The sequence below is a fragment of the Armigeres subalbatus genome, chromosome 3 (assembly GCF_024139115.2).
Source record: "Armigeres subalbatus isolate Guangzhou_Male chromosome 3, GZ_Asu_2, whole genome shotgun sequence".
In the NCBI taxonomy this organism is placed as follows: Eukaryota; Metazoa; Arthropoda; class Insecta; order Diptera; family Culicidae; genus Armigeres; species Armigeres subalbatus.
The window spans coordinates 61,665,935-61,681,014 of NC_085141.1; the positions used below are offsets into that span (position 1 = coordinate 61,665,935).

At 42.8% G+C, this 15,080-nt stretch overlaps 1 protein-coding gene across 1 annotated transcript in view; it reads left to right on the plus strand.

Moving 5' to 3' along the window:
• Positions 1 to 15,080, plus strand: part of LOC134225687 (galactosylgalactosylxylosylprotein 3-beta-glucuronosyltransferase P) — a 179,530-nt gene that overhangs the window by 114,133 nt on the left and 50,317 nt on the right. The window contains exon 3 of the mRNA XM_062705960.1: positions 4,030 to 4,657. Coding sequence (XP_062561944.1) covers positions 4,220 to 4,657 — 438 coding nt within the window. The 5' untranslated portion in view covers positions 4,030 to 4,219. The remainder of the gene's footprint in view (positions 1 to 4,029; positions 4,658 to 15,080) is intronic.

Genomic DNA, 15,080 nt, shown 5'->3' on the forward strand with positions numbered 1-15,080 from the left:
TCATTGCAGGCTGCTTATCGCTGACTGGCTTTTTTTTAACCAATCAAAACAGGCTGCAGGCTGCTTTGCGCTGACACAACAAAAGAGATTGCATCAGTGAAGGGATGTGATTTATCAAATCATTAATTTAATGCAATGGATTAGCTTTTGATTCATTTATTCATACAGTTTATTGGAGTATATTCTACAGTGTGCTTTACTCTATTTGATGCTGGGTACTTTGCGTGGACACGGTGTGCACGCAGCTTTTTTTTAAATATCTTTAAGGTACACTGGGGGAAATGGAAAAAGGGGGCAAGTGTAAAAATCGTCTCGAAATATTGAAATTGTACATACTTTACAGTTTTTACCACACCACACTTGACACCACAACATTGTGCAAGAATATACTTTGATGCCCACACTAATACTATATTAAAATTTGTAATACATACACTAACACGGTTAACGCTTGAACTACCATTTTAGGTTTCGCGAGAAGTTAATTTTAGCATTCATAAAATCAATTTTTACTTGCACACATTGTCCCTTTTTCCTGTGAATTTGATTATTATTATTGACACAGGTAACCATTACAATACAATTGAACTAATCACATTCAATTTGTTGTGGTTTGTACCATGAAAGCAAATAATTTGAAGATTTTACACTTACCCCTGGTATCAAACGCATTTTTTTCCTTCCCTCCAGGGTTATTTTTGATGGCTGTGAATCTTAATATGTTCCTTATTTGTTATCATTGTGATTTCAGTGGTGATTGAATTAATGTACATAAGAAAAAGCCTGATTAATCCACCTAACGGTATTAACACGTACGTCCCCAACCCCCATTTTACGACAAAACTCAAAATTCAAAACCATGCAGCTCAGCCAATTTCTAACGGATTTTCAAGCAATCTTCTGGAATCGATCACAAAATTCCTATAGTTTTAGGAACCGAAGTCAATTTTTGTCCAATGGCCATGGTTCCGGATATATTTCGGGGAGTATTGGGGTTACCTCCCTCCCGGAAAAAATGGTCACTGGCATATCGGCTCCGAAATCCATCTTGCGACATGTCAAACTTCATGAATTTGCAAAACATGTATCAGACAATTTTCGATTGAATTGGCCACCCTGCGGGTACTTCCAGGGCCTGATTTCCTTGTGGAAGTGGCCACTTTTCGTTCAGTCTTGGAGCCCATCTTCCGACACGTCAAACTTCATGATTTCCCAAAACAAGTACACTGGAGTACTTTTCGGCGATTTTCGATCAGATTGGCCACCTCCGGGTTCTTCCAGGGCCTGGTTCCCTTGGGGAAGTGGCCAATTTTCATTCGCTCTTGGAACCCATCTTGCGACATATCAAACTTCATGATTTTGCAAAACAAGTACACTGGAGTACTTTTCGGCGATTTTCGATCGAATTGGCCACCCTCCGGGTACTTCCAGGGCCTGGTTCCCTTGGGGAAGTGGCCAATATTCGTTCAATCTTGGAACCCATCTTGCGACATGTCAAACTTCATGATTTTGCAAATTTAGTACACTGGAGTACATTTCGGCGATTTTCGATCGAATTGGTCACCCTCCGGGTACTTCCAAAGCCTGGTTCCCTTGGGGAAGTGGCCAATTTTCATTCGCCCTTGGAACCCATCTTGCGACATGTCCAACTTCATGATTTTGCAAAACAAGTACACTGGAGTTCATTTCGGTGATTTTCGATCGAATTGGGTACTACCCGGAGGGTGGCCAATTCGATCGAAAATCGCCGAAATGTACTCCAGTGTACTAAATTTGCAAAATCATGAAGTTTGACATGTCGCAAGATGGGTTCCAAGAGCGAACGAAAATTGGCCACTTCCCCAAGGGAACCAGGCCCTGGAAGTACCGGGAGGGTGGCCAATTCGATCGAAAATCGCCGAAATGTACTCCAGTGTACTTGTTTTGCAAAATCATGAAGTTTGATATGTCGCAAGATGGGTTCCAAGAGCGAATGAAAATTGGTTACTTCCCCAAGGGAACCAGGCTCTGGAAGTACACGGAGGGTGGCCAATTCGATCGAAAATCGCCGAATGGACTCCAGTGTACTTGTTTTGCAAAATCATGAAGTTTGATATGTCGCAAGATGGGTTCCAAGAGCGAATGAAAATTGGCCACTTCCCCAAGGGAACCAGGCCCTGGAAGTACCCGGAGGGTGGCCAATTCGATCGAAAATCGCCGAAATGTACTCCAGTGTACTTGTTTTGCAAAATCATGAAGTTTGATATGTCGCAAGATGGGTTCCAAGAGCGAATGAAAATTGGCCACTTCCCCAAGGGAACCAGGTCCTGGAAGTACCCGGAGGGTGACCAATTCGATCGAAAATCGCCGAAATGTACTCCAGTGTACTGAATTTGCAAAATCATGAAGTTTGACATGTCGCAAGATGGGTTCCAAGATTGAACGAAAATCGGCCACTTCCCCAAGGGAACCAGGCCCTGGAAGTACCCGGAGGGTGGCCAATTCTATCGAAAATCGCCGAAATGTGTACTTGTTTTGCGAAATCATGAATTTTGACATGTCGCACGATGGATTTCGAGGCCGATATGCCAGTGACCATTTTTCCCGGGAGGGAGGTAACCCCAATACTCCCCGAAATATATCCGGAACCATGGCCATTGGACAAAAATTGACTTCGGTTCCTAAAACTATAGGAATTTTGTGAACGATTCCAGAAGATTGCTTGAAAATCCGTTAGAAATTGGTTGAGCTGCATGGTTTTTAATTTTTAATTTTGTCGTAAAATGGGGGTTTGGGACGTACGTGTTGGTTGAGCCTTTCACATGTTTTACATATGAAAAAAAATGTATGAGAAAGAAAAAGGTAGGTAGGTGAATATATTCCATAATTCACATTCATGTATATTTATAGCAAGTTTTGCCGTTGAATGCAATTTTTTGTGCGAACAAATTGGTTAAGGACAAGTGCATACAAATTGGAGATAATTTTGTACGTGATTTTCGCACACACATACATACAAAAACGCACACACATACATCACCTCAATTCGGTAAACTAAGTAGATTAGTTTATAACACTATAAGCTCAATTTCTTCTTTCCGCTTCTCTTGTGAACGACAAGCGAGCTTTTTCCGAAGCTGTTGTACTTTTTACAACGGTGCGAGTCCCGGAAGGTTAAAATTCTAAATTTACCGATTGCCGAGAATCCAACAGCCGAGATATTGGTAATAATTTCGACGAACTTCGGTAAAACTTTTACCGAGATTTCGGTACCGAGAGATCTCGGCAAAAAATCATCTTTGACAAATTTCGGCAAAATGTTGACGAAATTTCGGTAAAGAAATTACCGAATTTCAGTAAAAAACATTGCCAAGATCTTGTCTGTTGGAATCTCGGCAAAATAATTGCCGATGTCTACAAAATAGTTTAAGTGTGTGGGTTTTCCACTTATCCCATCCCACTAGGTTAAATGGAAAACAACTCCTAATTTTTTTATCTTTTTCCATAACAGTGCAAAATTGACTGTTATTGATAGCCCATTTTGATTGAATGCATTTATATCATTTAAACTGGTTTTACACTAATTCAAACATGCACTATCGATTTTTCCTTTTCCACTTCCCTCAGCGTACCTTATTTAAAATATTCTCGGACTTTGACCGGTTCATCTCTTGCTCGCACCTTGAAAAACCGCTACGTGGACATCGACCCTTAATCTCCAAGGTCTCGCAGCGTTGTGAAAAGTATAACCTTTCGAAAAAAGTGCGATTATATTTTACAAAAGGGGTAATGCAGCGTAAATGATACAGGAGCAGGCAAGTCCTAGAAGGTTTAAAATGCGGTTCATATATTTCAAATACTTTTTTTTTATAGAAGAGGAGACTTAAAAAATGTGTATCTTGGAAGTCATTGAAGGGAATCTATTCCGGATTTTCATCTCTGCTTCTGAATCCTAGCTCATATTCTTCGTTATATGTATAGGCTTTCAGTCGTTCGCATAGACTAGTTCACATCATTTAAAACAATGTTGTTTGTCTAATCTGTTTTCAGGTATCAATGTGTCTATCCAGCCACGAAGCAATCGGCCTTGCCAGGCGGCTACCTCCAGCCCCAGTAATTGAATCGTGCATCTAACAAGACAGCCTCAATTATTTGGGCCGTCGCGCCTTAAACACTGGCCCATCAACGCTTCTGCAGACAAGGCACCGCCACGGCTTCGTTCGGTGAGTCCATCGGAAGGATGATCAAATCCTACAAGCTGTACCTGACACTGCTGATCAGTTCGGTTTTCATAATCCTGTGTCAGAACCAGATATCAATAGCGAATATCGTTAGCACATCGACCGCTGCGTTGAACGGCATTAATGGGCCTCCACCAGAGTCGCAACCCTTGATCGGTGGAGACGGATTAGATTTGGGCGATGGCCAAGAGCAGCCATCCATCGGGGATAAAGTCCGCTCGAGGAGTCTCACCTTCAACGATGTCCGATCTATGGGAACCGGCACGAAATCGACTGATCGAACTACCACAACACTAGGATCTAGCAGTAGTAGCAGTAGCAGTAGTACGGCAAGCACGTCAACAACCACAACCACCAGCACAACGACGACAGCGACTGTAGCACCTTTAGAGAACGATGTCTCCAGCAATCGACAACAATCAGTTAGCAGTAGTGATGTAAGTAATTTTAGTTCGAGTAAGATTAGTAAGATTTAGTTCGAAAAATGTATTGAAGGTAACCATTGCCTTCGGTGGGGGTTTAATCCTACGACTCCAGTACGCTGAACAGGTACTTTCCCTAATAAGCCACGAATGACCTTCATCGTCTACCGCAGCTTAGCGACGGAGGTCCTTCGTAGGAAGTGGATACCTTATGCATTTTCTATCACATGTTGATCCTATGTTAATCATTCATTAGTCAATCATTATATCAGAATACCACTTCTGTATTTTTTCATATAAAACTTTTCATTCAATTAAACATTTTTTAAAAGGTTCGTGCAACCTACGCAGAATTATGAACTCAACGAAAGAGTTCGCTCCACTATAGTTGGAACTCCCTACTATGCTTTGCGTCTGGATGCTTCACACAATTGCATCAAGAGAGATCAAAATCTTCACCAAGCATAAATCCGATTATTTCCAGGCACTTACTTTCGTTGAATTACTTCCGTTCAGGATAGATCATTAATTCCGCTACAGAAACCAACTGAGCAAAATTACTTCTAAAGAATGGTGTTCCAAAGTAAACCACCACCTTGCTGCTTAGTGCTCATTCAAAGTCTTGGAAGATTGTGGAAAAAAACTCACCATCTTATTCCGCACAATGCAGTAGTATTTAAAAAGAATATAAGTGTTATCACTTCACTTCCGCTTTACAGCTCGCTTACTTCTACGTATCGTTTGCTTCGGCCAGTGAGGAGCGAACACCCAAACACGTCGCATGGTTGGACCAGTTATATGCCACCGGGGCGACAAGAACGCGACGAGAACACTTCGCACCGAAAGTCTTGCGGAAGAATGCCGCATGGCGTTTATGTTTCTACAGATTTTCTTTATCGGCAGTGTCGCATTCGTGCACTTCAGGGGTTTTCAATTTCTTCTACATAGTTCGATGATATTAATGTAAATTGGTGCTATGTTACAATGGGACGTATAGATTGCGTTAGGGCGATGCATTTTTTCCCAAGGTGAGGTGTATCGTACTTGATCCGACTGTAATACCTATCTGTAAATATGATAAAGTGGAGGGACTCATGTTGATTTTTTGGCGGTTCTGAGTTTGATACAATTTCATCTTCATAATCACTAGACAGATTGGGATGGAATTCTTCCTGCCTAATTATTACATTCTTATTACGCGCGACTTATTTTTTCAAGTACAGTCTTAACCAGTATACAGAATATGGGCTTTAGACCGCAAGCTTTAGTTCAATATACATTTTGAATTTTGGAGATTATCAGGCTCTATAAGTAAAATTAAGTGGACTACCACTGCATCATAACCGTTGGAAACGTTCTGAATCACTCACTCAATGGCTCCTTATTTCCTCGGCATTTCGTTCGCCTCAGTCCACTTGTTGGAGATTTGTTCCACTTTTTTGCGACCTACTGCGTCATTATATTCCGCTAAAAGCTTTGAGATATTTATGGTGGATTTATGAGCTGTAAAGTTAAGCTTTTGGTTTGCCTTTTAGTTTTTCCTTTGGTCCAAGTTGAAGCCTCCCGGGAGTATGGTCTTTGGTGAAAACTTTGCTCGTGCTTATTGGCAGAGGATTAAAAGCGAGGCATCTAATTACCTTGAAATGAAGCCTCAGATCGAGCCAAAAACGACAACCGACGTCGGTTAAATTAAAAATAGAGATAATCGCTTTCATCACTAAAACAAAGTGTTGCTTTTTGCATTTTTTACGCAAATATTGGGATTCATTCGATATTTTTTTACGTGGATTTTGAAAAAAGTTCTTCCACGCGATTTTTTAGTAAAGCCAGGAAGCTTGTGAACACAGCACAAAATCAATTTTCAGTGTGGTCGGTTTTTACGTGGATTTTGGGATTTAAGCGTTTTTTTACGTATTTCGGATTGTATTTTCTACGTGAAAACCAACAACACTGTAATTATTTTAGCAATTCGTTCTTTTAAATTCGCACGTTACCAATTAAATAATATCTTATTTTATACTATTCACATTTTTTTCTGCGTTATACACTTGATACACTTCGTGATCATCTTCGAAAGAATTTAGATTTTACCCCTATTAAATATGGCCTTTTCATATAGGGTAAAGAAATTCATTCTTCGTGCAGCTCTACTGTCTATTTCGGATTTCAAGGATATTTTATCGTCATCTATCGTTCTATATCCAATCCTAATCCAATCCAATCCAAATCCAATCCAAATACAATCCGAATCCAATCCAAATCCAATCAAAATCCAATCCAAATCCAATCCAAATTCAGTCCAAATCCAATCCAAATCCAATCCAAATCCAATCCAAATCCAATCCAAATCCAATCCAAATCAATCCAATCCAAACCAATCCAAACCAATCCAAACCAATCTAAATCCAATCCAAACCAAACCAATCCAAACCAATCCAAACCAATCCAAACCAATCCAAACCAATCCAACCAATCCAAACCAATCCAAACCAATCAAACCAATCAACCAATCCAAACCAATCCAAACCAATCCAAACCAACCAAACCAATCCAAACCAATCCAAACCAACCAAACCAATCCAACCAATCAAATCCAATCCAAGTCAAAATCAGTCAAACCAATCCAAATCAGTCAGATCCAGTCCAAGTCAGTCCAGATCCAGTCAGTAGTCAGTCCAGGTCAGTCAGATCCAGTCAGATCCAATCAAATCCAGTCAAGATCCCAGTCCAGATCGGTCAAATCCAGGTCCGAGTCAGATCAGTCAGGTCAGTCCAGATCCAGTCAAGATCCAGTCCAGATCAATCCAAGAGTCAAGTCAATCCAAGTCCAGTCCAGATCAGTCAAATCAGTCGAATCAGTCAGTCCAGGTCAGTCAAAGTCGATCCAGATCCAGTCGGTCCGATCAAGTCAGTCAGTCCAGTCAAGGTCGATCAGGTCAGTCAGATCCAGTCAGTCAGAATTCCGATCCAGTCCAATCGGTCAGATCAAGTCCAGATCCAGTCCGATCCAGATCCAGTCCAGGTCAGTCCAGATCCAGTCCAGGTCAGTCCAGGTCAGTCAGGTCAGTCCAGATCAGTCCAGGTCAGTCCAAGTCGAGTCCAAAGTCAATCCAAATCCAGTCCAGGTCCAGTCAGATCGATCAGGTCAGTCCAGGAATCCAGTCAAATCAGTCCAGATCCAGTCCAGTCAGTCGATCCAGTCCAGATCAAATCAATCCAAATCCAGTCAGGTCAAGTCAAATCCAGTCAGGTCAGTCCAGATCCAGAGTCAAGTCAAAGATCAGTCCAGATCAGTCCAAGTCAGTCCAGGTCCAGTCCAGATCCAGTCAGAGTCGATCCAGTCAGATCAGTCCAAATCAGTCCAGTCGATCCAGTCAAATCAGTCCAGTCAGAATCCGATCCAGTCAGATCCAGTCAATTCAAATCCAATCAGGTCAGTCCAAGTCGGTCAGATCCAGGTCAGTCAGATCGGTCAAGTCCAGTCAGAATCCAGGTCCGAGTCAGTCAGATCCAGTCAGATCAGTCAAGATCCGATCCCAAGTCGGTCCAGATCCAGTCCAGTCAGGTCGGTCCAGATCCAGTCAGAGTCAAGTCAGGTCCAGTCAGGTCAGATCCAGGTCCAGATCAGTCAATTCAGTCCAGATCCAGTCGGTCAGATCCAGTCAGTCGGTCCAAGTCCAGATTCAGTCCAGGTCAGTCAGATCCAGTCCAGGTCAGGTCCAGGTCAGTCCAAGAGTCAGATCCAGTCAGGTCAGTCTGAGTCAGTCCAGATCCAGGTCCAGGTCCAGATCCAGTCAGATCAGTCCAGGTCAGTCCAGATTCAGGTCAGTCAGATTCAGTCCAGATCCAGTCAAGTCCAGAAAGTCAGTCCAGTCCAGATCCAGGTCCAAGTCCAGGTCAGTCAGTCCAGAGTCAGTCCAGATCCAGTCAAGGTCAGGTCAGTCCAGATCAGGATCAGATCAGTCAGGTCAGATCCAGTCCAGATTCAGTCCAGATCAGTCAGTCAGGTCAGTCAGTCGGTCCAGATCCAGTCAAGTCCAGTCAGGTCAGTCCCCAAGATCCAGATCGATCAAGATCTGTCCAATCGGTCAGGTCCAAGGTCCAGTCCAGATCCAGTCCAGATTCCAGTCAGGTCCAGTCAGATCGATTGAGTCAGTCAAATCAGAGTCAGTCCAGATCGGTCCAGTCAGTCCAGATCCAGTCCAGGTCAGTCCAAGTCGGTCCAGATCCAGTCGGTCCAGTCCAGATCCCGGTCAGATCAGTCCAGGTCAGTCAGGTCGGTCCAGTCCAGATCCAGTCCAGGTCCAGTCCAGATCCAGTCAGATCGGTCCAGATTCAGTCCAGGTCCAGATCCAGTCCAGGTCGATCCAAGATCGGTCCAAAGTCCAGTCCAGGTCAGTCCAGATCCAGTCCAGATCCAGTCAAGGTCAAGTCCAGATCAGTCCAGATCCAGTCCAATCGATCCAGATCCAGGTCAATTCCAGAGGTCAGTCCAGATCCAGTCCAGGTCCAGTCCAGATCCGGTTGAGTCAGATCCAGTCCAGAGTCAGATCCAGTCCAGATCGAGTCCAGGTCGGTCAGGTCCAGATCCAGGTCAGTCCAGATCGGTCAGTCAGTCAGATCCAGGTCAGTCAGGTCCAGGTCAGTCCAGGTCAGTCCAGTCCAAGGTCGATCCAGTCCAGATCCAGTCGGTCGAGTCCAGTCAGGTCAGTCCAGGTCAGTCAAGTCGATCCAGTCCGATCAGTCAGATCCAGTCAAGTCCGTCCAGTCCGATCCAGTCCAAATCCAGTCAGGTCAGTCCAGGTCAGTCAGATCCAGGTCAGTCCAGGTCAGGTCAGTCCAGGTCGGTCCAGGTCAGTCCAGATCCAGTCAGATCAGTCAGAGTCAGATCAGTCCAGATCCGATCCAGTCGGTCAGGTCAGTCCAGTCGATCCAGTCCAAGTCAGTCAGATCCAGTCAGATCAGTCCAGATCCAGTCCAAGATCCAGGTCCAGATCCAGTCCAAATCCAGTCCAGATCCAGTCCAGGTCGATCCAGTCCAGATCCAGTCCAGATCAGTCCAAGATCCAGTCCAGATCCAGTCCAAGATCCAGTCCAGGTCAGTCAGATTCAGAGTCAGTCAAGATCCAGTCCAGATCAGTCCCAGGTCAGTCCAGATCCAGTCCAGATCCAGTCAGGTCCAGATCCAGTCCAGGTCAGTCCGGTCGATCCAGTCAAGTCAGTCAGATCCAGTCGGTCAAGGTCCAGTCCAGATCCAGTCAGGTCAGTCCAGTCGATCAGGTCCAGATCAGTCAGGTCAGTCCAGTCAGATCGAGTCGGTCCAGATCCAGTCCAGGTCAGTCAAGGTCAGTCCAGGTCCAGTCCAGATCGGTCAGGTCCAGTCCAGGTCAGTCCAGGTCAGTCCAGGTCAGTCAGAATCCAGTCGGTCAATTCAGGTCAGTCCAGGTCGAGTCCAGTCAGATCCAGTCCAGGTCAGTCCAGATCGGTCAGATCAGTCCAGATCCAGTCCAGGTCAGTCAAGGTCAGAGTCGGTCCAGATCGAGTCCAGATCGGTCCAGTCCAGGTCAGTCCAGGTCGGTCAGGTCCAGTCCAGTCAGTCAGATTCAGTCGATCAGTCCAGGTCAGTCCAGGTCGGTCAGATCAGTCAGTCAGTCCAGATCCAGTCAGAGTCAGTCCAGTCCAGTCCAGATCGGTCAAGTCAGTCCCAGTCAGTCAAGATCAGTCCAGATCGGTCCAGTCAGTCCAGTCAGGTCAGTCCAGGTCAGGTCAGTCCAGATCCGGTCAGGTCCTAAGTCAGTCCAGGTCCGTCCAGATCCAGTCAAGTCCGGTCAGAGTCCAGTCGGTCCAGATCAGTCAGATCAATCCAAGATCCAGTCCGATCCAGTCAGGTCAGTCCAAAGATCCAGTCCAAGTTCAGTCCAGGTTCAGGTCCAAGTCCAGTCGATCCAGTCCAGGTCGGTCAGTCAGTCCAGTCAGGTCGATCCAGTCAGGTCGATCCAGAGTCAATCCAGGGATCCAGTCCAGATCCAGTCAGGTCAGTCAGTCAATCCAGTCAGTCCAGATCCAGATCGGAGTCGATCCAAGTCAGTCCAGGTCAGTCCAGATCGGTCAAGTCAGTTCAAGTCAGTCCAGGTCGATCAGATCGGTCACAATCAGTCCAGATCCAGTCCAAGATCGGTCCAGGTCAATCCAGATCCAGGTCCAGATCAGTGGAGTCAGTCCAGTCCAGTCAGTCGATCCAGATCGGTCGAGTCAGATCCAGTCAGGTCCGATCGAATCCAGTCAGGTCCAGATCAGGTCCAGGTCAGTCCAGGTCAGTCCAGATCGATCGGTCCAGGTCAGTCCAGATCAGTCGGTCCAGTCCAGGTCGATCCAAATCCAGATCCCAGATCCAGTCAGATCCAGTCAGAGTCAGTCAGAAGGCACCATCACCGCTAGGTGGATTAATCTGGAGTTTTCAAATAGAATTAATATAACTCGACAACGGAAGAAGATACAGGCGATATTCTTATAGCAAAACACGCGTTTTGAAAAGCCCCAAAAGTCTTCAGAAGATGACATCCGTGAAAATAAAAAATGAAATAGAGCAGATCATAAATCTTTTTTTTGAGGACACCTAATCCTGGTAAGTAAAATTACTCTAAACAAGTGAGCTTAGAGCTACATAAAAGTTTATATACAAGTTAATTGGAAAAAGCTGCGCTACAACTTTAGAACATTTTACGTCAATATTCCATAAAATAAAAAAAAATGAAAATTTTACATTTTATAAAACAGCCCACCCTATTTTCAGTAACTCTATAATAAGGGCCCAAGTATCCAGACAACTTTATAGAACTTTTTGTTTCTTAAAAGTATGTTCAGACCGAAAATGCATTTTGCCTTTCTCGTATACTAAGTATCAGTAAAGGCTATATGATCCTCAAAAACAAACTTTTTGATAGAAGGCGGAGACCCATAGTGTATATACCCAATCGCTCAGTTCGACGAATCGAGGTGATGTCTGTGTTTGTGTGTGTGTGTGTGTTGTGTGTGTGTGTATGTGTGTGTGTGTGTGTGTGTGTGTGTGTGTGCATAGAAACTACTCAAAATGTCACTCATTTTTGGCACTTATCCTCAACCGATTTGCTCCAACAAGTTGCATTCAACGCAGAATCCTGTCCCATTGTTTCCTATTTGATGCCAGATCGAGACTATGGGATCGAAGTTATGGCCAAAATACAAATTCATACGAAAAAATCGCGTAAAAATGTCACCTCATTTTTTCGGGCACTTACCCTCAACCGATTTGCTTGAAACAAGTTGCATTCGACGCAGAATCCTGTCCCATTGTTTCCTATTTGAAATTGGTCAGATCGGACTATGGGATCAGAGTTATGGCCAAAATACAAATTCACCTGAAAAAATCGCGTAAAAATGTCACTCATTTTCGGGAACTCATTCTCAACCGATTGCTCGCAACAAGTTGCATTCGACGCAGAATCCTGTCGCATTGTTTCCTATTTAAATTGTCTGATCGAACTATGGGATTAAGAAGTTATGGCCAAAATACAAATTCATACGAAAAAATCGCGTAAAAATATCATATTTTGGGCACTTATCCTCAACATTTGCTCCAGCAAGTTGCATTCGACGCAGAATCCTGTTCCATATTTTTCTATTTCAAATTGGCCAGATCGAACTATGGGATGAAAGTTGTGGCCAAAATAAAAATCCATACAAAAAAATCGGTAAAAATGTCACTCATTTTCGGCTCTTATCCTCAACTGATTTGCTCGCAACAAGTTGCATTCGACGCAGAATTCTGTCCCATTGTTTCCTATTTGAAATTGGTCAGATCGAACAATGGGATCAGAGTTATAGCAAAATATCATACGAAAAATCGCGTAAAAATGTCACTCATTTTCGGAACTCATTCTCAACGATTTGCTCGCAACAAGTTATATTCGACGCATAATCCTGTCGCATTGATTCCTATTTGAAATTGGTCAGATCGAACTATGGGATCGAAGTTATGGCCAAAATACAAATTCATACAAAAATCGCGTAAAAATGTCACTCATTTTCGGGCACTTATCCTCAATCGATTTGCTCACAACAAGTTGCATTCGACGTAGAATGTCTCATATTTTCTTATTGAAAATTAGCAGATCGGACTATGGGCTAGATGTTATGGTCAATTACTGTTTATTTGTGAAATAGAGTTCAAAAATCTAGCCACTTTCTGACTTATCTTCTGTATTCCCCCAAACACTTTAATTTCAACAAATCTGGTTTGCAGTAACCATATTGACTGAATCCAGGTCATATATAAGTTACTGTGATTGAATTGAATATAATATGTATTGCTTCTCAGGTCCCTTCAAACAGATTGCATTCGACGAGAATCTTGTCCATTGTTTCCTAGAAACTTGGCCGATCGACAATTGGTCAAAGATTATGACGAAAATACTAATTTAAAACTACTAAATAAAATGCCATTTGTTGCTCTTATGCTCATCCGATTTTGTTTGCAACAAATTGCGTTTGTGCAGAATCTTTTTATGCATATAAACAAATATGAAAATAAGACCAATCCTATTGGTGTTATTTGAGATTTTCAAACCTTTTGAACGACGAAAGGCACCATCACCGCTAGTGGATTAATCTGTTGGTTTTAAATATTTTACATACTAAGAATTGCGGCTCCTCAAAGCGTCATACACGACAGAGCCAACAAATAAAAAACATAAACAAATCCCTAATATTTGCATATTTTTTGAGATTGGATTGTAGATTCTTGACATTTTTTTTTGCGCCATTTGAGATCGGATATATTGATTGAGTATTGAATAAATACCTGAAACCGGTTTCAATGAGATTTCCATCGAATAAAAATGACGACAATAGAATTTTCTCCCATTTCGGATGTCGAACTGCATCGCAAGTACTAGCTACATCTATGCCCATTAGAGTGGGGCGTCATGGTATTTTTTCCAAATCAATGGTTTTTCGAAACAATATGGAAGATGGGTTTGCCTCGACAACCGCAAGTTAGTTTGGTAGGCTGGCAAACATTGATTTCTTGCATATGGATTTGAACAATCAATTTTCGAAACATATACATTTTTGTAGACCTTCAGCTATGCCTTCGTCAGCAAAGTTTTCGGCATCTTACGAACTATATGCACTACGTTTGAGTCAGCATGATTGACGAAAAATTAGACCGCTAAGCAAAAAAAATACAAGGCAGAGACGAACAACGAGGCTGCAAGTCTCAATAATAAGACATAAAAAGCAAAAATGTTAAAAGTGTCGTTTTGCTTAATCTTCATATAAATTTAAAACGCTATGTGGAGCTTTTCCCCAAACAGGACCTTTAAGTGGACTTGTTGTGTAGGGTTATCACGCGTCTCATGTCCCTCTAAGACACGTAGATTCTTTTCTAAATTTCATATCATCGAAACATGTGCATGTGCATATAACCTAAGATATTTAACACAATTTATCATTTTTGGGAAATTTTGTAAAGGCGTTATGCGTTACAGATGGGGTGTTGGTATAAAGGAATGTCGCAAACAAATAACAGAGGAATTTTTAAATTGCTGATGTAAGACTGTAATTTTATCTGCCCATCCCCTTATCTGTCCACCCATAACGAATGTCTTCCTCTTTGATCGTCTTTTTTATATTTACTGTATTCCCTAACCTCGGCAAACCGCGAGCTTTTGGGTTTCCACAATACGAACACTTTGTATAAGTAAAAATGTATTACTAACTTGGATTCGGCTCCTAAACGCTTCACGGCAAATGTGCCTTCCAAATAAACGAAAGATATTAATAAGTAACTGTGTTTTATAATTTGTGAATGAGTGTGCGCGAAGAAAACTACATTACTAGGTATGTTACGTTCGTAACAGCGGCCCGCAATGCTATCAAGCCGGCCGGCTACCGGCAGCGTGCGAGCGTGAAATTCAAATAAAGTACAGTCGTGTATAAGATCTCGAAGAGTTTAGAGTGTAGATTTGATTTAAGTGTTACCGTATTAATCAAGATTCAAACCGGGCATTCTTAACAATCCATCCTGAAGATCCATCATCCAGGAATCGTTATCCAAGAACACGTGTCACGTGTCATTCCAATGTTCCATTCCGAAGAAAAACATTATTTCACTGCAAAAGGAGTTTCAAGCAAACTTTGAAAACGGATACTGAGTTTCGGAACACTGAGCATTATAGGGACAGGATCGGCGCTTCATCCATGACTCCTATTTCCATCCCATCAAAACAAAGCAATGAAAAGGAATTTTGATTGTTTCATTATTTTATGATTTTTCACCAGTGGCTTGTTTGTTAGCTAAAGAAGCGTACAGATTGGTGCTATTTACTTTGTTTTGCAACAGACAGATTCCCTATAATGGAAACATAGACAGAGCTTTTAGCAATACGCTAACTTCTAG